Source organism: Prionailurus bengalensis, chromosome A1 (genome assembly GCF_016509475.1).
Source record: "Prionailurus bengalensis isolate Pbe53 chromosome A1, Fcat_Pben_1.1_paternal_pri, whole genome shotgun sequence".
NCBI classification, from domain to species: Eukaryota; Metazoa; Chordata; class Mammalia; order Carnivora; family Felidae; genus Prionailurus; species Prionailurus bengalensis.
Genome location: NC_057343.1, coordinates 145,613,587 through 145,637,026, shown reverse-complemented (window position 1 = coordinate 145,637,026; position 23,440 = coordinate 145,613,587). Strand labels below are relative to the sequence as shown.

Genomic DNA, 23,440 nt, shown 5'->3' with positions numbered 1-23,440 from the left:
GATTTAGGAGTCAGCCATAGAAAAGTGAATGATAAGCTTGTAAGAGGTGACATTTCCAAAGGACTGAAGGAAGAGTGATTAATGACCAAGTCTTAGGCGATTCAGTAGAATATTTTTAAAGTGTAATAAAATATCTGATATTTTTCTGATATACTGATATTTCTGATATGCATCTCTCCCCAAGTCTCCTCTCCATCCTAAAGCCTCATTAGAAAGCATGTGACCTTGTCTTCATCACTGTCACAATCCCTAGTGCCTAAGAGAGTACCAGGAATATAGCAGGTACTTGGGAAATATTTAATGCTTGCCTTCCTCACTGGAGACAGGTTTTTTTTTTTTATTTATTTATTTATTTTTTTTAACGTTTATTTATTCTTGAGACAGAGAGAGACAGAGCATGAACAGGGGAGGAGCAGAGAGAGAGGGAGACACAGAATCTGAAACAGGCTCCAGGCTCTGAGCTGTCAGCACAGAGCCCGACGCGGGGCTCGAACCCACAGACCGTGAGATCATGACCTGAGCCGAAGTCGGACGCTCAACCGACCAAGCCACCCAGGCACCCCTGGAGACAGGTTTTGACTTGACACCAGATAGGATAGATGAAATAAATCTGAGTGTGTTGGGGCTAAATGACTAAGGCAGCATTGCTATCCTTTTCCAGCTGCATGACTTATGTGATTTCTTTTAAATGACACTCCTTTCCTTACATTCTGGGATGCTGAGTTGTATTCTGTCATGTTTACCTCTCACACCAAAAATAAAACAACAGCTCCTATTAAGACTAGAACTGTTGAGCTTTGCAGACATTAAAACAGAGAAAAGTGTTTCTTATTTGGTAAATATTTTGCTTTTGAAGCTACAGTAACTAATCACAGCTGTTTCCTTTAGTTACAAATGTATCCAATCAGGTAAAATTCCAAATGAAACACACAATCCACTAGAGTCATTCCATTACAATATGAGCCCTAGCCTTGTGAAATACATGTATTAAGTATGCATGTATTCATAAAATCCAACAAAGAAGCTAATGGGTCTCTGATTAGCATTCTAACTCTATTATGGTGTTACCTGCATCTCACCCAGACTCATCTAAAACACATGAACAAAATGCTATTAAGTGTGATATACAATCTGTTAAGTAACATCATTCTGGTTAAATACCCCAAAATAATTTTGGCTAGAATTTCACTCTTGAAAATCCAGGACAAAGGAGCTGTTGTTAACGTATTCTTCTATGTTACCTCAATAATTTGTGCTTCTTTATGTCAAAACTAAAACAAAAATTAACCAAAATTAATCTCATCTAGAATTCATAAAAAGATTGTGGTCCCAAAGGGATTACCTGGACATAAACAGAAAATGGCTAGTTCAATCCAGAATGAGGTATTCAGAAAAATAAGTACATAGCAAATGATTTTTGAATTAAATATTTTAAAAATACAGTATTGTGGCAACTTATAAATTCCTAATATAATAATAAATTGATATATTGAACCAAGAAAACAATATAACCAAAACTTCATTTCTAAACGCAAAAGTTATACTTTAAGGGTGGTTCACATTAATGCATAGTTTTTAAGAAAAAGATGATTGTTACAATCAAGTAAGTAACCACTTAGTTATACCTAAGTTCTACCTGTTAAAAATATTCTTTTAGAGAATCCAATTTAAAAATCTTATACTTTTCTTCAATGATTTTCTCCAGTGATAGAGGCACTCTTTAATGGACAGCACTCAGGAAACTATCTGACCATATGCACATCATACTGATGTCTACAACACAGGTCTCCAAGGGAGCTCAACTCCAGTATGTGAGGTAGGCCCAGTTCAGAGTAGCTCACAATGAGGTGGTAACTAATGATAGTACTAATCATTATCAAAAATTAACAACTTTAGGTATCTTTGTTTTGGGTTTCTGTGGTTCAGGCACATCCAAAATTTCTTCATAGTCTGCACTCATTCCCATTGCCCAGCGACCAACTGTGACCATTCGATCTGTTAAGGAATGAAAGTTAGAATGTAAGAAAAATGGTAATCAAATACATCCACCCAGATTGGTACTAGCTGAGCAAAGGAATTAGTTTTGACATGAATAATCACAAGGAGGGAAGACTCCATCACTAAAGGAGAGTGAGCAATTCTGTAATTGATTATAACACTTGATTTTGGAGTACCACAGGCAATTTCTCATCCCAATTAGGGAAATGCAGCAACTGCTTTGCAATGCAGAAATTGATGAGAAAGCTCTTTCATTCTTTCCCAGAGTTCATCATTATAGAGTCAATGAATTCTAAGAATCTGTAAACAGTAAGACTTATGAAGCATCAGTTTTAAATGCACAAGATTCCACCTGTGAAATTATACAACATCTGCTTGTCAGTCTTGTCATTTGGGAATGGCAATCCTCCCAGGAGGGAGAATTCAAACTCCACTTCCATTATTTCAGTCTCACTGGCTACAATGTAGTGAAGATCATCTTCTTCTAGACAAGATCATAAACAAGAACTCTTGGTTTTCAAATTTAAGTGTTCAGGTAGGAAGAATGGGCAGACTTATTGGGTAGTACTGTGACTATCTGAAATAAAAAGAAATGTGTTTTTCCTTAAGAAGGACTACTGCTATCCTATCTTGCATTCTTTTGCTCAAGATTATCATCATTCTAATTTAGGTAAACTAATATAATAATGGTCTCCACTTCCCCCCAAATATGCAATAGGTACAGCAAACATTTATGAAGTTTTTGGTGATGAAGGGTATTTCATTAGGAAGAAAATGTATCTGGCCAGATAGTGTACCTAACACAATTTTAATATTTTTGGCAGTTTTTACAACCAACTCTGAGTCCTTCAGGTATACACAAAGCAAAGCATATATGAGGATGGTAATCATAAAAATATTGAGTTATTTTCATATTTCTGATTTTCTATTAGTGAATCAGTATTTTTCTTTTAGTAACAGAATTGGCTCCATTATTAAATTCATTAGTTGTCAAATATGAATGTTTATGAATACAATGCTTTATAAAATCAAGGTCTTCTAGGACTTAGTGGTCACTTTTTTTTCCTCACCTAATAATACTAGCTAACACTCAGCTAATACTATTGTGTCTACTCCTGACAGAGAAATGATTAAGTCATCACTGTAGTAGGAAACCAGGTTGCCTTAAAATCAGTGGTACCTCAATGAACTCTTCATAAAAAAATTTCAAGAAAAACAAAGAATATAAATCCCACCCCATCTAATGGAGGCCAAGAGATCTCACCTGAATTCTGACTCTCAGGGCAATCTTTCTTAAAATGTTCCACAGAGCCACAAAGTCTGCAGCAACCACCTATTAAAAGAACAAAGTCACTGAAAATCTCTCATACTTAGGAGGGGTTATAATGTCTCAAAACACTTTTCTTATTTGGTCCTCACAACTTTGTCAGTTGTAAAGGTAGTTGAAAACAGGGACATAGGTAGGTGCCACCATTCCAGTTAGTAAGTCCATCGTCCATTCCTTTTGATCTCACAGAGCACTGAACTGTACCTACCCACCACTTCTCGTACCTGGCCTTCAGGGGAGAAGGAGGAAAGAGAAGAGAGATACAATGGAAGAAGATACGTGTCTTCTGGAGTGTTCGAGAGCCACTGCACACAAGACTAGACCTTAAACCATGATTAGAAAGGCAAAGTGTTGTGAACTGTTGAACCTGTAGGCAAAAATTGTGTCCAGATGCATTTTTTGACGAGGATGTCTGTAATTCTTATCAAATAAATGACCAATAACCTCAAAAAAGGTTAGGACCCACTGCTCATCTGTACAGGTCAGACAAGGGTGAGCAGTTACAAAAGGAATGAAATTAACTTTTGTTTTAGGGCCTTCTGACTGCCAGGCAGCCTCATCCTAATAAAAATGCCTGTCTGCCTACTTTAAGCAACATTCCAGGATTGTGAATTACAACACATATGGTTTCTAAGATTAGCTTAATGGTCAAACACTGTTACTTAATGGTCAAGCATTGTAAGTATGGCATGCTTATAATGTTAAGTGACTTATCCAGAAAAATGACCCTACCGGATGTAAATGTGGCTGAATTCTCACTTCTGTGTGATCTGTTTTCTTTGCTGCGCCTTTTAAAAATACCTAGTCATTTTGCATAACCATCCAAAACCATCTTTGCCCATTACTCATGCCATCTGACCTGTGTCATAAGTTCAAAACTGAAAGGCACCTTTGGGCATTTTCCAGGGTTAGGCTTCCTTACTCTTGTAGATGTCATAGTGAAATAGAAGAGGTACTTTTGAACAATATATTTTAATTCTCATAGCTCTTCAAGGTAAATACCATAGTTCATCATATCTAATACACTATTGATTATAATTATTTTACATACCTCTCAGGAAAAAAAATCTGCCAATTACATGTCACTCACCAATGGTAAGATACATTCTGAGTACAGGGACATGAAAATGTGAAATAATGTTCATCTTAGAGTCCATGAAATACAGTTTGTCATCTCCATTTTATAGGCGAGGGAGGAAATTGAGATGAGAGAAATTAAATGACTCAGCCAGAGTCCCACAACTAGTGAGTGGTGGTACTGCAGCTGTAACTGGTCGGCTTGATTCCAAAAGCTGTGCCTTTTCACTGGACTTGTCCCATGGAACCCAGGACATGACACACAAGAGATGTCTAGAATCTGATGGTACCAGCTATCACATGAGCACATTATTCACATTACCAGAAAGTTTCCTCCTTAAAGCTTTAGAGATCACAGACTTTATTCAGGGACCTTAATATGTTAGCTGAGCTACAGATAAGAAAGTTACAGGATCCCATGGTAGACAACTGACCAAGGAAAACACTCAGAAATAAAAATTACTGCAAATACTGAAGAATGTGTACCAGCCCATCTATCCAAAATGATATGCTAGCCTGTGATTAAATTCACACTATTTTTTAAATCTTATATTAGCTTGAGATATAATCCCTTTACTTCTGTTATGTTTAAAAGTAGATATTTATAACCTACTCCCACAAATGATGCTGAAAGCACAATGCTTGAAATACACACTTTAGTTATTTCTGATTTGATTAATACATCCTCATATTACACATCAACTCCAGTACAAAAAATAGTTTGATAAAAATTAAAATTCTCAAGGTTTTGTTATTTGTTCAAGAATTTATTCAAGAACTGATTGAGTACAAATTAAATCACAACTCTACATGGTAACTCACCTTTTCTGACATATAAGGTTAACAGTACTCACCATCAGCATAAAGTCCTTTGGGATTATCAGGACAAGATCTGGACAGATGTCCCATTTCCCCACAAACAAAACATTTTGCGAAAGGAAATTCACCTGTAAGGATCAACATTTCCTATTAAGTTGGCTAAGTATAGAACAAGTCATGTAATTCATATTATTTTAAATACTCTGAAAACCCCTATTTTTAATACAACTTAGAATTCAGTCTTGATTTCAAAATATTAAGTGGCATACTCATGATAAATTCTGTCCAGAAAAAAAACCCAGTTGGTTACGTATTGGCCACTTCTGACATTAACCAAATCAAAAACCGATAGAAAACGTACCAAGAGCTGGGTCTACTTTGGCTTTGCACTTGGTTATTTCATGCTCTGTGGACCCACACCGGTAACATATTCCAGTGCCCATATCTTGATTCTCAAGGGCGGCTGGGCAATCTGCAATTCCATGGCCAGGTTTTCTACAATGGAAACATACCTGAGAAAACAAAATATGAGTTTCCATGTTGCAAAACTACAGTGGCTTTATCAATTCTTGTTATAAAAAATATCCTTAAAACATTTGTCATTTGTGGGGCACCAGGGTGGCTCAGAAGGTTGTGTGTCTGCCTCTTGATTTTGGCTCAGGTCATGATTTCTCAGTTCATGAGACTGAGCCCTGTGTAGGGCTCTGCTATAATAGCAAGGAGCCTGCTTGGGATTCTCTCTCCTCTCTCTGCCCCTCTCCTGCCTCACATTCTCTCTCTCAAAATAAATAAATAAACATTAAGAAAAAAAAAGGGGGGGGGCACCTGGGTGGATCAGTTAAGCGTCCAACTCTTGATTTTGGCTCAGGTCATCATCTCATGATTCATGGGACTGAACCCTGGTCAGGCTCTGTGCTAACAGTGCAAAACCTGCTTGGGATTCTCTCTCCTCTCTCTCTCTCCTCTGTCCCTGTCCCCTTGAGCACGCGCACATGCTTTCTCTTAAACTTAAAAAAAGATGCTTTACAAATCTCGTACACAAGAGCAATCATACTCTGGCTTATATATATATATATATATATATACACACACATACACACACACACACACACACACACACACATACACACATGTGTGTGTGTGTGTGTGTGTGTGTGTGTGTGTGAATGTATGAATAATAGTTTTGACTTACATAAAGTAACCGTTTGGTGGAAGCAATGATCTTACCATTGCATTTTTCTTTGCTGCTTGTCTTTTTAGTCTTCTTCCTTCCCGGCGACTATCTTTCTTTAAAGCAACTGCAATTTCTTCCCTTACCTCCTGACTGTCTGTTGCTATCCTCTCTCCATTATGAACCATCTGTGGGTTTTGCCTTAAGTATTCCAGGAATCCATTTACATCTTCATTTAAGTACTCCTTTTTCTTTTTGTTCTTTTTGTGTTTTGCTTGAGGCGTATCATTTTTAGCAGAGAGCCTATTGGCTTCAAGTTGTTTACTCTTTGGTAGGTTTTGGCCTTCTCCCTCAAGGGACCCCTTCTTCATGTCCTCCCATGATGTTGCAGCCAAAGGTCTCTTGCTACGTGTGGTAGTAACTCGTGCCCACCTGGTCATGATTTCATCAAAGTTACCTTATCAAACTTTAAGACAAGCATGGCTGGTTAATAACCATTAAAAAAAAACCCACTAAATATACATAGTGCATCACATTATGCCTATATATTGACGCTTTAATTATTAAAACTTTTTACTTCGTGTATATTTAATTCTGTAACATGCTGCATAGATATGCCTATGAAGTAAATCTAGCCCTTACCAGAGAAGCTACCACACCAGATAAAGAAACACACGTATATAAATGCTTAAAACTGCAAAACAATTCAAGAAAAAAATTACTTTGTAAAATATTATGTATCACATAGTAATACAAGTGAATGAAGTTACTCTTCCCAATTCTGAAGGTTTCCTGGCTGTTTCCCCTCTGTAAGTCCCAGGTCTACTTTCTCCCCATCATATTGCTTAGTCTGTCAGTTCAAAGCAATCAATTTGCATAGCAAATTAAGTATACAGAAATCCTGTCCTTGACGCAAAGTTTGTCATTACAAGTCTTCCCAATAGACTGACAAGTAAGTGTTTGCGGTCACGTGATAATGCTGGTCTTCTAATTAGAGAATAAACTGCTTCCAGCCCAGCGGTTTCAAATCATTTTCAATTAAGCCGCGCCCTTTTAGGGCGGCACCCCGTGTACCAACCAGAGTTAAAACTTCAGCTCTCGTCCTCAGTAACATCCGCAACACAAGCCGAAGGGTGGAATCAGTGACTAGGTGAGACGTTGCACGCTACTCTACATGCCACGCGCGCACGCTCATAATTGCAGAGCCTGCGACTATCACAGTAGGGGCTGGAGCTATCCAGGAGGTGGACTAGCATCACCCTGAGTACCCGTGAAGGGGGAAGCTTTGGGTATGAAGGCCGAGGCGGCGGGACCCACTCCCACGGCGGGGGCCCCAGTGGGGCTAGACGCGCCAGCTCAGGCAGTGAGCACCCTACAGCTGAGGCCGACCCCTGCGCCCGCGCCCTCAGCGGGCCGCGCAGCTCGGCATTCCAAACCCATCTGGCGCTGAGGGCTGTTGGGGGCCTAGCAGTCAGTCGCTGTGCCTTCCCATCACGTCCCTGGGAACGAACGGGAGGACTCCACGGCATCTGGCGGTCCCGGGGTCCTATCTCGCTCAGCCGTGCACAAATTCTTACCGCGCATGAATCCTCCAGGACAGCCGAGTTAGCGAACCAGAGAAGTCTGTCCCCCTGCGACCGAGTCGGTACTGGGGACCGGAAATACGTTGTCGCTGAGAGCGCGTCACTTCCGGCGGGCCAAGCTGGTCCTGCAGGCGGGTGCTAGGGTCTCTTCCTGGGCGGGTAAATGAATATGAGTAAATATTTGTGGAGCGTCTAGCGTTTGAAAGGTGCAGCGCTGCACAACGAGGACACAGAGATGAAGTGTGTCTGGAACCCACGACTAGTTGGAAGAGATGCACGGCAGGATTGGGGGGAGGCGGTGGAAAACACTGGGAAGACTTCCTTGAGAAGGTGACCTTTGAACTGTACTTTGAAAAGCAAAAATCTGGTGAAATTTGGGGCGGGAGTGAGTTAAGGGCTTTCCAGGCAGATGTAAGGTAAAGTCTTAGCATAGTGGTAGTGGGTCACTGTGATAGAAATATAAAAGAGACGTTTAGGGCCCTAGTTGGTGGAAGTCGGTGACTAATTGTCCTGCCACTGCTAGTTCAGTGGAAATAATTCTAGTTTGTAGTCAGACAAGTTCTCTTTAAGAGGAAAACCCTAGCCTCTTAATTCATTGTCTCAACAACCTCTCCCAAACAGCTACCACCACAAGCTGTACTTTGTGGGAAAAATGGCATTATTACACCCACTCAGTTCACTAGGTCTGCCACTTTGATGCCCAGCATCGTGATCAATCCATTTTACCCCTTAAGTATTGTTGCATCCACACGACTCCTGAAACAGAATGCTACGGGCACCAGTGACTGTCACAACAAAGTTTATTACAATGAGAGGCAAGGCCGACAGATTAGGACCAACACTCTTGACAAGAGTGCGGCCCCGAACAGCCGGGGTACAGAGTTTTTATAACCAATCACATCGTTTTATCATCACCTGGGAACAGAACAAAGAAACAGGTTCCAGATGAGTTAGAAACAGTTGCCTAATGAGGTGTTTACTTTAGACTTTCTGCCTCTAAGTTGCAACCAGTGGATCTCCTTGACCCTGCCTCTGATGCTCTTTTCTTTGAACTTTTGTTTCCTTAATTGGTGAAGCCTAATTTACAAGGGTATGAGGCATAGTTTACCAGAGCAAAGCAAGGCTGTTATCTCTTAACCTTCAGTGTCAACACAAAGCTGTTATTTTTCAAGCTAAGCATTAGCCCTACACTACAATTTAACCCTTACAGTATCTGTCCACTTTATCTCAACTGCCACTGACTTTGTGCCAGACTTCATCTCATCTCACCTGGATTACTGGTAGCTGGTCTGGGCATCCACTTTTTTCACCACTTCTTGGAATCCCTTTCCATGCCTTAGCCAAATGAACTTTTAAAGATGTAAATCAGATTGTTATTCTTCTGCTTTAAATCCTTTAATAGTTTCCTGTTGTTCTTAAGATGAACTCCAGCCTTAACTTGGTATTAAATCCTTGACTACTTCTCTATCCTCAGCCTGCACAATTTCCTCTTCTTTGACCAGTTTCTCAGTTTCTCAAATGCTGCATGTACCTTGCTATCTCCAGTCCTTTACATATGCTGCTCTCTTTGTATGGTGCTTCTTTTCTTCTAGTTAAGTATTTCACCTTCAGGGCTTTACACATTAGATTCTTAAGTAAGCTTTCCTGTACCCCTCCCTGCTTCCCCCCCCCCCGCCATTAGACCAATCCCCTATTGTAAGCTCATGGCAATCTTTGTTTACAATGCTTCAAATTAGTAATTACATAATTAATTGTGAATAAGTTGTTTATTGTCTTCCCACTGCCTAGTATATATAGTTGGTGCTCAGTACGTTTTTGTTAACTAAATGAAGAGTAAGTATGTTGCAATGCTTGTTACAGCAAAGTTGAAAGTGACCTGGTTTTGTTTAGGAGGAAAGATTAAAGTCAATGTTGTAGGAATACTAAGATTTGGTATGGTGAATATCAGAAATATCCTAGGTCTTACAGTGGGGGAAGTTTTAAAAGGTAAAAAATTCCTCCAGCTCTTGAAGAGAGGGAGCTTCCTAAAAGTTGTATGATCATCCTCTTCATACCATGTTCTCAACCAGCTGGCTTCAAGGTCTAAGCACCAACCTAGTGACATTTCATAAAGAGGTTTTCTTTTGTAGAAGCCAGGTACTTGCATATAATGTACACCACTAGAGGTGTACACCACTAGAGGGTGCATTCAACTAAAACTTGTCTTTTTCGTATTATGTTGAATTTTAAACTCGAAAATTATTCATTTCCTGGCAGTGAAAGAACATGATCTCAAGTTGTTTTTGTGGAAATACATCAAGTGAAGATTAGTAATTAAGTAAATAGGTCATAGAAATGCTGTGGGTTTCAGAAGAAAATATTACTGTCAATACTAATAATAGCTAACTTTCATTGAACATTTTATAGGTACCTAGCACTGTGTGCTGAATGCTTTACAATCATTGCTTCCTTCACCCAGTATCCTGAGAGGTAGGTACTATTCTCCATTTTTACAATGAAGAAACAGGCTCATAAAGATGAAGTAACTCACCCAATGTCACACATCTAGTAAGAGGTAGAGTCAGGACTTGAACCAAGATCCCTGTTCAAAAGTGTGAGCTTCCCTACATTGCAGTACTGCAGGGGATTGCCTGCCTGCCTGTTTGACCCACGTTAAAACAGACTTAAGTTATCCGTGCCCATATAATACTTTATTTTCTTAGGATGTATTCACTTTTAGAGTGGCAGGTATTATCTTTTTATTAAGTCTTATCCAGATATTATTGAAATACTACAAATATGCTATTTTCATAACACTATCATCCACAGGGTAAATGTTAAGTGAGGGGCTAAAGTTTCGGTTATGAAGTGCTGAAGTACCTCATTTTTAGAAAATTGTGAAGTGTATTATGCATACAGAAAGCAATATAAAACATCTGAAGTAATTATAAAACACAAGTTCAAGTAAACACTACCCAGCTTAAGAAGCTGACCATTGCCAGATTATGTTAATGTAATTTTTTACATGGGCAACACATTTTTATGTTTCAAACAAAATAGTTGTGATGGTATAAGATTTCTATAAACCAACTCTCATCCTGATAACTAGAAATTCTGGGAAAAATATAAAATTCACTGTGTGAGGATCCTGAAGAGTAAATAAAAGCAGACCCTTGTGGAGGGGAGTCAAACTTTGAAGAAGCAACTAGCACATGGGTGTGTGTGTGTGTGTGTGTGTGTGTGTGTGTGTGTGTGTGTGTTTGCACTGAAAATGGGCCACAGTCAAAAAGTGCATGAGCAGTTAAGACTATAATACAAAGCCTGCTGGGCGCCTGGCTGGCTCAGTTAAGTGTCTGACTTCAGCTCAGGTCATGGTCCCATGGCTCCTGAGTTCGATCCCTGTGTCGGGCTCTGTGGGGACAGCTCAGAGCCTGGTGCCTATTTCAGATTCTGTGTCTTCTCCTCTCTCTGCCCCAACCCCGCTCATGCTCTGTCTCTCTCTCAAAAATGAATACATGTTAAAAAATTTTTTAAAAATTTTAAGAAAGCCTGCCATCATTTTTCTGGCTGCAGGAACCAGAGAAAAAAGGCAATTAACAGCCATACCAGGATAGTGAGGGGGAATTTTGAAAGGGAGAGAGCCATAAAAAGGATGCTTCTACTTCTATACATGATGTGTTGAGCTAGGCTCTGACTCCACATGCACAAGACAAACTCAGAGGCTTAAAGAAATGAACTGAGATTTGAATGGCCACTCACAAAAAATGAGACAAAGCCCATACTGCCAGTCTAAACAAGTTAATTGCCTTCTTAAATGTTTTTTTCATGAGGAGTAAACCAATTCAGAGTATATACAAAATAACATCCACAATGTCCAGGATAAAAATCCAGAATGTAAACTTAGCATTGGTTCAGTGATACTTTGAATTCTGGTCTTCCATAATTTGCCTGCTACTACTTATTTTTTAAGTCTTCAAATAGCTGATCTATGCTTTATAGATGCATTCAGTGGGCGACACAGGGTGGAGTGTGCTGAATTCATTTTGCCTGAAATTGGAACTGCTCCCATTAGAATTTTGAAGCTTCACTCTTTTTTTTTTTTATTTAAAAATTTTTTTGATGTTTATTTTTGAGAGAGACAGAGCTTGAGCGGGGTGGGGGGGGGGCGGGGAGGGGCAGAGAAAGAGGGAGACACAGAATCTGAAGCAGGCTCCAGGCTCTGAGCTGTCAGCACAGAGCCCGACTTGGGGCTTGAACCCATGGACTGTGAGATCATGACCTGAGCCAAAGTTGGATGCTCAACCGACTGAGCCACCCAGGCGCCCCTTGAAGCTTCACTCTTGATTAGATTGTCTCAGAGTGAGAGGTGCTTGGATAAGCCTAGGTGCTGCAGAACTAGGAGTGTCTAAGGCCCAGCCTCAGGGAGCTGGCCCTCTAACTGAGTCTCAAACCAGTGTGAGCAGCTTCAAAACAAGATGTTTGGGGTAACTGGGTGGCTCATTCGGTTAAGTGTCTGACTCTTGATCTCAGCACAGGTCATGATCTCACAGTTCATGGGTTTGGGTCCCACATTGGGCTCCACTGACAGCGTCAAGCCTGCTTGGGATTCTCTCTCTTTCTCTCTCTCTCTCTCTCTCTCTCTCTCTCTCTCTCTCTCTCAAAATAAATAAATGTAAAAAACAAGCTGTTTAACTGTAATTTGGAATGGAAGATAGTGAATCTAGAAAGGATGGGTGGGACCAGATTTTGTCAATTGAAGTGTTTTTTTAATGCTAAATCAAAGTGTTTGCATTTTGGGGCACCTGGGTGGCTCAGTCAGTTAAGTATCTGACTTTGGCTCAGGTCATGATCTATCTCAAGGTTCAGGAGTTCAAGCTTCGCATCAGGCTCTGTGCTGACAGCTCAGAGCCTGGAGCCTGCTTCTGGATTCTTTCTCTCCCTCTCTCTCTGCCCCTCCCCAACTTGTGCTCTCTCTGTCTCTCTCTCAAAAATAAACAAACATTAAAAAAAACAAAAAACAAAATGTTTGCATTTTGTCCTTGACGGCTTAAGCAATGAAGAACTATACATATTTTTTTAGATTATACAGTGCATCTCCTAAGATAGATGTAGAGAAGAGGGTTACGTACAGTACAAACGTGTACCCAATGCAGTGCTCAGAACACTGACACCTGCTGAACTTCTTTGGAATATACAGAAAAATACATCTAGAGAGAGAGAGGAAAAGAAGTAATGACCCTACTGTTGGAAATAAAAAAGAGGTCCAGACCAGTGACATTCTAACAGCTGCTTTCTTCAAAATCTGTCAATCATTTAAGCTGCTTTAGAACCCTTACAATAAGGCTAATGGGTAAAGAAATTGAGTTCCTTTTTTCTTCTTTCAGCATTTTACAAATGCTCTTTAATGAATATGCTTTACATTTAGAATTATTTTTTTAGGTTTTTATGTTTTATTTTTTTTTAATATATGAAATTTATTGTCAAATTGGTTTCCATACAACACCCAGTGCTCATCCCAAAAGATGCCCTCTTCATTACCCATCACCCACCCTCCCCTCCCTCCCACCCCCCATCAACCCTCAGTTTGTTCTCAGTTTTTAACAGTCTCTTATGCTTTGGCTCTCTCCCACTCTAACCTCTTTTCTTTTTTTTTTTTCCCCTTCCCCTCCCCCATGAGTTTCTGTTAAGTTTCTCAGGATCCACGTAGGAGTGAAAACATACGGTATCTGTCTTTCTCTCTGTGGCTTATTACACTTAGCAGAACACTCAAGTTCCATCCACATTGCTACAAAGGGCCATATTTCATTCTTTCTCATTGCCACTTAGTACTCCATTGTGTATATAAACCACAATTTCTTTATCCATTCATTAGTTAATGGACATTTAGGCTCTTTCCACATTTGGCTATTGTTGAGAGTGCTGCTATAAACATTGGGGTACAAGTGCCCCTATGCATCAGTACTCCTGTATCCCTTGGGTAAATTCTAGCAGTGCTATTGCTGGGTCATAGGGTACATCTATTTTTAATTTTTTGAGGAACCTCCACACTGTTTTCCAGAGTGGCTGCACCAGTTTGCATTCCCACCAACAGTGCAAGAGGGTTCCCATTTATCCACATCCTCTCCAGCATCTATAGTCTCCCATTTGTTCATTTTGGCCACTCTGACTGGCGTGAGGTGATATCTGAGTGTGGTTTTGATATGTATTTCCCTGATGAGCGATGTTGAACATCTTTTCATGTGCCTGTTGGCCATCTAGATGTCTTCTTTATAGAAGTGTCTATTCATGTTATCTGCCCATGTCTTCATTGGATTATTTGTTTTTTGGGTGTGGAGTTTGGTGAGCTCTTTATAGATTTTGGATACTAGCCCTTTGTCCGATATGTCATTTGAAAACATCTTTTCCCATTCCGTTGGTTGCCTTTAAGTTTTGTTGATTGTTTCCTTTGCTGTGCAGAAGATTTTTATCTTCATGAGGTCCCAATAGTTCATTTTTGCTTTTAATTCCCTTGCCTTTGGGGATGTGTCAAGTAAGAAATTGCTGCGGCTGAGGTCAGAGAGGTCTTTCCCTGCTTTCTCCTCTAGGGTTTTGATGGTTTCCTGTCTCACATTCAGGTCCTTTATCCATTTTGAGTTTATTTTTGTGAATGGTGTGAGAAAGTGGTCTAGTTTCATTCTTCTGCATGTTTCTGTCCAGTTCTCCCAGCACCAATTGTTAAAGAGACTGTCTTTTTTCCATTGGATATTCTTTACTGCTTTGTCAAAGATTAGTTGGCCATACTTTTGTGGGTCTAGTTCTGGGGTTTCTATTCTATTCCATTGGTCTATGTGTCTGTTTTTGTGCCCATACCATGCTGTCTTGATGATGACAGCTTTGTAGTAGAGGCTAAAGTCTGGGATTGTGATGCCTCCTGCTTTGGTCTTCTTCTTCAAAATTACTTTGGTTATTCAGAGCCTTTTGTGGTTCCATATGAATTTTAGGATTGCTTGTTCTAGCTTCGAGAAGAATGCTGGTGCAATTTTGATTGGGATTGCATTGAATGTGTAGATAGCTTTGGGTAGTATTGACATTTTAACAATATTCTTCCAATCCATGAGCATGGAATGTTTTTCCATTTCTTTATATCTTCTTCAATTTCCTTCATAAGCTTTCTATAGTTTTCAGCATACAGATCTTGTACATCTTTAGTTAGATTTATTCCTAGCTATTTTATGCTTCCTGGTGCAATTGTGAATGGGATCAGTTTCTTTATTTGTCTTTCTGTTGCTTCATTATTAGTGTATAAGAATGCAACTGATTTCTGTACATTGATTTTGTATCCTGCAACTTTGCTGAATTCCTGTATCAGTTCTAGCAGACTTTTGGTGGAGTCTGTCGGGTTTTCCACGTATAATATTATGTCATCTTCAAAAAGTGAAAGATTGACTTCATCTTTGCCAATTTTGATGCCTTTGATTTCCTTTTGTTGTCTGATTGCTGATGCTAGCACTTCCAACACTATGTTAAACAACAGCGGTGACAGTGGACATCCATGTCGGGTTCCTTATCTCAGGGGGAAAGCTTTCAGTTTTTCCCCATTGAGGATGATATTAGCTGTGGGCTTTTCATAAATGGCTTTTATGATGTTTAAGTATGTTCCTTCTATCCCGAATTTTTCGAGGGTTTTTATTACAAAAGGACGCTGAATTTTGTCAAATGCTTTTTCTGCATCGATTGACAGGATCATATGGTCCTTTTCTTTTATTAATGTGATGTATCACGTTGATTGATTTGCAAATGTTGAACCAGCCCTGCATCCCAGGAATGAATCCCACTTGATCATGGTGAATAATTCTTTTTATAAGCTGCTGAATTTGATTTGCTAGTATCTTATTGAGAATGTTTGCATCTATATTCATCAGGGATATTGGCCTGTAGTTCTCTTTTTTTGCTGGGTCTCTGTCTGGTTTAGGAATCAAAGTAATACTGGCTTCATAGAATGAGTCTGGAAGTTTTCCTTCTCTTTCTATTTTTTGGAATAGCTTGAGAAGGATAGGTATTGTCTCTGCTTTAAATGTCTGGTAGAATTCCCCAGGGAAGCCATCTAGTCCTGGACTCTTATTTGTTGGGAGATTTTTGATAACTGCTTCAATTTCTTCACTGGTTATGGGTCTGTTCAAGCTTTCTATTTCCTCCTGTTTGAGTTTGGGAAGTGTGTGGGTATTTAGGAATTTGTCCATTTCTTCCAGGTTGTCCAGTTTGTTGGCATATCATTTTTCATAGTATTCCCTGATAATTGCTTCTATTTCTGAGGGATTGGTTGTAATAATTCCATTTTAATTCATGATTTTAACTATTTGGGTCACCTCCCTTTTCCTTTTGAGAAGCCTGGCTAGAGGTTTATCAATTTTGTTTATTTTTTCGAAAAACCAACTCTTGGTTTCGTTAATCTGCTCTACAGTTTTTTTAGATTCTATATTGTTCGTTTCTGCTTTGATCTTTATTATTTCTCTTCTTCTGCTGGGTTTGGGGTGTCTTTGCTGCTCTGCTTCTGTTTCCTTTAGGTGTGCTGTTAGATTTTGTATTTGGGATTTTTCTGGTTTCTTGAGATAGGCCTGGATTGCAATGTATTTTCCTCTCAGGACTGCCTTCACTGCATCCCAAAGTGTTTGGATTGTTGTATTTTCATTTTCCTTTGTTTCCATATCTTTTTTAATTTCTTCTCTAATTGCCTGGTTGACCCAATCATTCTTTAGTAGGGTGTTCTTTAACCTCCATGCTTTTGGAGGTTTTCCAGACTTTTTCCTGTGGTTGCTTTCAAGCTTCATAGCATTGTGGTCTGAAAGTATGCATGGTATGATCTCAATTCTTGTATACTTATGAAAGGCTGTTTTGTGACCCAGTACATGGTCTATCTTGGAGAAGGTTCCATGTGCACTCGAGAGGAAAGTATATTCTGTTGTTTTGGGATGCAGTGTTTTGTGACCCAGTACGTGGTCTATCTTGGAGAAGGTTCCATGTGCACTCGAGAGGAAAGTATATTCTGTTGTTTTGGGATGCAGAGTTCTAAATATATCTGTCAAGTCCATCTGATCCAATGTATCATTCAGGGCCCTTGTTTCTTTATTGGCCATGTGTCTAGATGATCTATCCATTGTTGTAAGTGGGGTATTAAAGTCCCCTGCAATTATCACATTCTTGTCAATAAGGTTGCTTATGTTTGTGAGTAATTGTTTTATATATTTGGAGGCTCCCATATTCGGCGCATAGACATTTATAATTCTTAGTTCTTCTTGATGGATAGACCCTGTAATTACTATATAATGCCCTTCTTCATCTCTTGTTACAGCCTTTAATTTAAAGTCTAGTTTGTCTGATATAAGTGTGGCTACTCCAGCTTTCTTTTGACTTCCAGTAGCATGATACATAGTTCTCCATCCCCTCACGTTCAATCTGAAAGTGTCGTCAGGTCTAAAATGAGTCTCTTGTAGACAGCAAATAGATGGGTCTTGTTTTTTTATCCATTCTGATACCCTATGTCTTTTGGTTGGCGCATTTAGTCCATTTACATTCAGTGTTATTATAGAAAGATATGGGTTTAGAGTCATTATGATGTCTGTAGGTTTAATGCTTGTAGCGATGTCTCTGGTACTTTGTCTCACAGGATCCCCCTTAGGATCTCTTGTAGGGCCGGCAGGTTTAGTGGTGATGAATTCCTTCAGTTTTTGTTTGTTTGGGAAGACCTTTATCTCTCCTTCTATTCTAAATGACAGATTTGCTGGATAGAGGATTCTTGGCTGTATATTTTTTTGTTCATCATAAGAAGATTTCCTGCCATTCCTTTCTGGCCTGCCAAGTTTCAGTAGAGAGATGGGTCACTAGTGTTACCGGTCTCCCTTTATATGTTAGAGCACATTTGTCCCTCACTGCTTTCAGAATTTTCTCTTTATCCTTGTATTTTGCCAGTTTCACTATGATATGTCGTGCAGAAGATCAATTGAAGTTATGTCTGAAGGGAGTTCTCTGGAGGATCTAGGGAAGATGGTGGCGTAGGAGGACGCTGGGCTCACCACGCGTCCTGCTGATCACTTAGATTCCACCTACACCTGCCTAAATAACCCAGAAATCTGCCAAAAGGCTAGCAGAATGAAGTGTCCGGAGCCAAGCGCAGACCAGAGGCCCACGGAAGAGGGTAGGAAGGGCGGAGAGGCGGTGCACGCTACACGGACTGGCGGAAGGGAGCCGGGGCGGAGGGGCCGTCTGCCGGCCAAGCAGAGCCCCCGAGTCTGGCTTGCAAAAGCGGAGGGGCCGGACAGAGTGTGTTCCGACAGCAAGCAGGACTTAGCATCTGGGAGGTCATAAGTTAACAGTTCTGCTCGGAGAGCGGGAAGGCTGGAGGACAACGGGAGGGAGAGTTGCTGAGCCCCGGGATGACAGAGCTCAGTTTGGTGGGGAACAAAGGCGCTCGCCAGTGCCATCTCCCTCGTGTATTCCCCAGCCAAAATCAAAGGGAACCAGTTCCTGTCAGGGAACTTGCTCCGTGCAAACACCCAACGCTGTGCTTTTGTGGAGCCACCGCTCTGGTGGCGTGTCTGACTCCCTTCTGCTGCACAGGGCCCCTCCTGAAGTGGATCACTGAAGGAGAAGCGAGCTAAGCCTGCCTCTCCCACCCCCGTGCACCTTGCCTATCCACCCCAGCTAACACACCAGATCCCCGGCACCACAAGCCTGGCAGTGTGCAAGGAGCCCAGATGGGCCACGCCACCCCACAGTGAATCCTGCCCCTAGGAGAGGGGAAGAGAAAGTACACACCAGTCTGACTGTGGCCCCAGCGGTGGGCAGGGGGCAGACGTCAGGTCTGACTGCGGCCCCGTCCACCAACTCCAGTTATACAAGACACAGCACAGGGGAAGTGCCCTGCAGGTCTGCACTACTCCAGGGACTATCCAAAATGACCAAACGGAAGAAACCCCTCAAAAGAATCTCCAGGAAATAACAACAGCTAACGAACTGATCAAAAACTATTTAAACAATATAACAGAAAGTGAATTTAGAATAATAGTCATAAAATTAATTGCTGGGCTTGAAAACAGTATAGAGGACAGCAGAGAAACTATTGCTACAGAGATCAAGGGACTAAGGAATAGTCAGGAGAAGCTAAAAAACGCTATAAACTAGATGGGAAATAAAATGGAAATGACCACGGCTCAGATTGAAGAGGCAGAGGAGAGAATAGGTGAAATAGAAGATAAAATTATGGAAAAAGAGGAAGCTGAGAAAAAGAGAAAAAATCCAGGAGTATGAGGGGAAAATTAGGGAACTAAGTGATGCACTAAAGAGAAATAATATACACATAATTGGTATTCCAAAGGAGGAAGAGAGAGGAAAAGGTGCTGAAGGTGTACTTGAAGAAATCATAGCTGAGAACTTCCCTGATCTAGGGAAGGAAAAAGGCATTGAAATCCAAGAGGCACAGAGAACTCCCTTCAGACATAACTTGAATCAATCTGCACGACATATCATAGTGAAACTGGCAAAATACAAGGATATAAAGAGAAAATTCTGAAAGCAGTGAGGGATAAACATGCCCTAACATATAAAGGGAGACCTATAAGACTCATGACTGATCTCTCTTCTGAATGATACATTGGATCAGATGGACTTGACAGATATATTTAGAACTCTGCATCCCAAAACAACAGAATATACTTTCCTCTCGAGTGCACATGGAACCTTCTCCAAGATAGACCATGTACTGGGTCACAAAACAGCCTTTCATAAGTATACAAGAATTGAGATCATACCATGCATACTTTCAGACCACAATGCTATGAAGCTTGAAAGCAACCACAGGAAAAAGTCTGGAAAATCTCCAAAAGCATGGAGGTTAAAGAACACCCTACTAAAGAATGATTGGGTCAACCAGGCAATTAGAGAAGAAATTAAAAAAGATATGGAAACAAAGGAAAATGAAAATACAACAATCCAAACACTTTGGGATGCAGTGAAGGCAGTCCTGAGAGGAAAATTGCAATCCAGGCCTATCTCAAGAAACCAGAAAAATCCCAAATACAAAATCTAACAGCACACCTAAAGGAAACAGAAGCAGAGCAGCAAAGACACCCCAAACCCAGCAGAAGAAGAGAAATAATAAAGATCAAAGCAGAAACGAACAATATAGAATCTAAAAAAACTGTAGAGCAGATTAACGAAACCAAGAGTTGGTTTTTCGAAAAAATAAACAAAATTGATAAACCTCTAGCCAGGCTTCTCAAAAGGAAAAGGGAGGTGACCCAAATAGTTAAAATCATGAATTAAAATGGAATTATTACAACCAATCCCTCAGAAATAGAAGCAATTATCAGGGAATACTATGAAAAATGATATGCCAACAAACTGGACAACCTGGAAGAAATGGACAAATTCCTAAATACCCACACACTTCCCAAACTCAAACAGGAGGAAATAGAAAGCTTGAACAGACCCATAACCAGCGAAGAAATTGAATCAGTTATGAAGGGAGTTCTCTGTGCATCTTGGATTGCAATGCCTTTTTCCTTCCCCAGATCAGGGTAGTTCTCAGCTATGATTTCTTCAAGTACACCTTCAGCACTTTTCCCTCTCTCTTCCTCCTCTGGAATACCAATTATGCATAGATTATTTCTCTTTAGTACATCACTTAGTTCCCTAATTTTCCCCTCATACTCCTGGATTTTTTTTATCTCTTTCTCAGCTTCTTCTTTTTCCATAATTTTATCTTGTAGTTCACCTATTCTCTCCTCTGCCTCTTCAGTCGGAGCTGTGGTAGTCTCCATTTTATTTTGCACCTCATTAGTAGCATTTTTAGCTCCTCCTGGCTGTTCCTTAGTCCCTTGATCTCTGTAGCAATAGATTCTCTGCTGTCCTTTATACTGTTTTCAAGCCCAGCGATTCATTTTATGACTATTATTCTAAATTCACTTTCTGTTATATTGTTTAAATAGTTTTTGATCAGTTCGTTAGCTGTTGTTATTTCCTGGAGGTTTTTTTGAGGGGAATTCTTCTGTTTTGTCATTGTGGATAGTCCCTGAAGTGGTGCGGGACTGCAGGGCACTTGCCCTGTGCTGTTTGGAATAACTTGCGTTGGTGGGCAGGGCGGCAGTCAGACCCTATGTCTGCCCCCAGCTCACTGCTGGGGCCACAGTCAGACTGGTGTGTACTTTCTCTTCTCCTCTCCTAGGGGTGGGATTCACTGTGGAGGGGCGTGGCCCATCTAGGCTCCTTGCACACTGCCAGGCTTGTGGTGCTGGGGATCTGGCGTACTAGCTGGGGTGGATCAGAAAGGTGTACAGGGGCAGGATGGGCAGTCTCAGCACACTTTTCCTCTTGGAGATCCGCTTCAGGAGGGGCCCTGCAGCACAGGGAAGGAGTCAGACCCGCTGAAGGGATGGATCCAAAGAAGCACAGTGTTGGGTGTTTGCACGGTGTAAGCAAGTTCCCTAACAGTAACTGGTTCCCTTTGGGATTTTGGCTGGGGGGATGGGCAAGGGAGATGGCGCTGACGAGTGCCTTTGTTCCCCACCAAGCTGAACTCTGTTGTCCGGGGCTCAACAACTCTCCCTCCCGTTGTCCTCCAGCCTTCCGGCTCTCCGAGCAGAGCTGTTAGTTTATAACCTTCCAGATGTTAAGTCCTGCTTGCTGTCTAAACACACTCCATCCGGCCCCTCCGCTTTTGCAAGCCACACTCGGGGGGCGGGGGGTCTGCTTTGCTGGCAGGCTGCCCCTCCACCCCGGCTCCCTCCCGCCAGTCCATGTAATGTGCACTGTCTCTCCACCCTTCCTTCCCTCTTCCGTGGGCCTCTCATCTACGCTTGACTCTGGAGAATCTGTTCTGCTAGTCTTCTGGTGGTTTTCTGGCTTATTTAGGCAGGTGTAGGTGGAACCTAAGTGATCTGCAGGACGTGGTGAGCCCAGTGTCCTTCTCCGCCATCTTCCTCCTGATCTTTTTAAGTTTTTAAATTAACTTTGAGAGCACGTGCATGAGAGAGAACATGCACACGAGAGGGGGAGGAGCAGAGAGAGAGGGAGAGATAATTCCAAGCAGATTCTGCACTCCATGCCACACTAAACACAGGGCTCTATCTCATGACTGTGAGATAGTGACCTGAGCCAAAATCCAGAGTCAGATACCCAATTGAATGATCCACCCAGGCACCCCCTAGAATTTTTACTAAACAGTTTTTTAATACATGAGAATTTTGAGACCACACATGAGAATTTCCAATATATACAGATTTATAGAAATACATACCTTTAAAAAATCTATTCTTGTTTTACAGGTCAGTAAATGAAAGGATAGAGAAGTTAAGTGACTGTCACACTGACAGTTTTATTACCTGACATGCACATGGATATGGCCTTACTTTTTTATTTCTTCAATTGCAGTGTTGGTTTTCTCAGTAAGGAAGTTAAAAGCAGTACTGCTTTCTTTCAGAAGTGAGAGTGTCTGGGTGGCTCTAGTCAGTAGACCGTCCAACTCCATTTCAGCACAGGTCATGATCCTAGGGTCATGGGCTTGAGCCCTGCATCAGACTCCACACTGAGCATGGATCCTGCTTAAGATTCTCTCTCTATTCCTCTGCTCCTCTTCCTTGCTTATGCTCTCTCTTAAAAAAAAAAATGGAAAAAAATTGTATCTGAAGGGTTTCATAAGAGAAACCCATTAATGGAAGTTGCTTGAGGTGGCTAAGCAATAGGGAATAGGAATAATATGATGTTTATATTCTCCCCTGAAAAAGCTTGAATCTTTTCTTTATTCTTTGCTTAAACATGAGTAAGAATAGTATTGGGAGGCTCCTGGGTAGCTCAGTCGGTTAAGCGTCCAACTTCGACTCAGGTCATGATCTCAGAGTTCATGAATTCGAGCCCCGCGTTGGGCTCTGTGCTGACGGCTTGAAGCTTGGAGCCAGCTTCACATTCTGTGTCTCCCTCTCTCTCTCTGCCCCTCCCCCACTCACACTCTCTCTCTCAAAAATAAAATAAAACATAAAAAATGTAAAAATAAAGAATAACATTGGAAATATTAATCACAAAAGTAACGTGGCGTTCTGACTCAACTCTAACCCTCTTATGGTGTACCTCTCAAGTTCAAGTTCCTAATCATGCTTTTTAGCGGTATGACATCAAGTGCTTCAAGTGAATACTTAAAGCTAAATTAGATGTAAGTGGTGAGATTTCCAGGCTCTCCTCTCTGAAATGAGTACTTACTTCTCTTCCTCTTATGTCTGAGGAAATGCTACCTGATTTGGGAGCTAGATGGTCCCTTCATAGGGAGCAGTGGGAGGTATGTAGTTACGAATCCTATAAAATGGGGTAAGTGAGGAAGAAGCATTTTTTTTAAATAGGAAATTTATTGTCAAATTGGTTTCCATACAATACCCAGTGCTCATCCCAACAGGTGCCTTCCTCGCTGCCCATCACCCACTTTTCCCTCCCTCCCACCCCCATCAACCCTCAATTTATTCTCAG

At 40.9% G+C, this 23,440-nt stretch overlaps 2 protein-coding genes and 1 long non-coding RNA gene across 3 annotated transcripts in view; 2 read left to right on the top strand and 1 right to left on the bottom strand.

The window, feature by feature from the left end:
• The window catches only part of ACOT12 (acyl-CoA thioesterase 12), a 55,517-nt gene extending 51,414 nt beyond the window's left edge, over window positions 1-4,103 (top strand). Inside the window, exon 16 of the mRNA XM_043593153.1 lies at window positions 3,515-4,103. Coding sequence (XP_043449088.1) covers window positions 3,515-3,522 — 8 coding nt within the window. The 3' untranslated portion in view covers window positions 3,523-4,103. The remainder of the gene's footprint in view (window positions 1-3,514) is intronic.
• ZCCHC9 (zinc finger CCHC-type containing 9) lies at window positions 803-8,090 on the bottom strand. The gene is made up of 6 exons (XM_043593174.1): window positions 7,970-8,090; window positions 6,449-6,858; window positions 5,583-5,733; window positions 5,257-5,349; window positions 3,263-3,331; window positions 803-1,995 (listed from the first exon to the last, which is right to left on the bottom strand). Exons 2-6 carry the CDS (start codon window positions 6,830-6,832, stop codon window positions 1,877-1,879), a joined length of 816 nt encoding a protein of 271 aa, XP_043449109.1. The 5' UTR covers window positions 6,833-6,858; window positions 7,970-8,090; the 3' UTR covers window positions 803-1,876.
• Window positions 8,075-23,440, top strand: part of LOC122490488 — a 36,648-nt gene continuing 21,282 nt past the window's right edge. The window contains exons 1-2 of the long non-coding RNA XR_006299157.1: window positions 8,075-8,305; window positions 10,382-10,444. This is a non-coding gene — a long non-coding RNA (uncharacterized LOC122490488). The remainder of the gene's footprint in view (window positions 8,306-10,381; window positions 10,445-23,440) is intronic.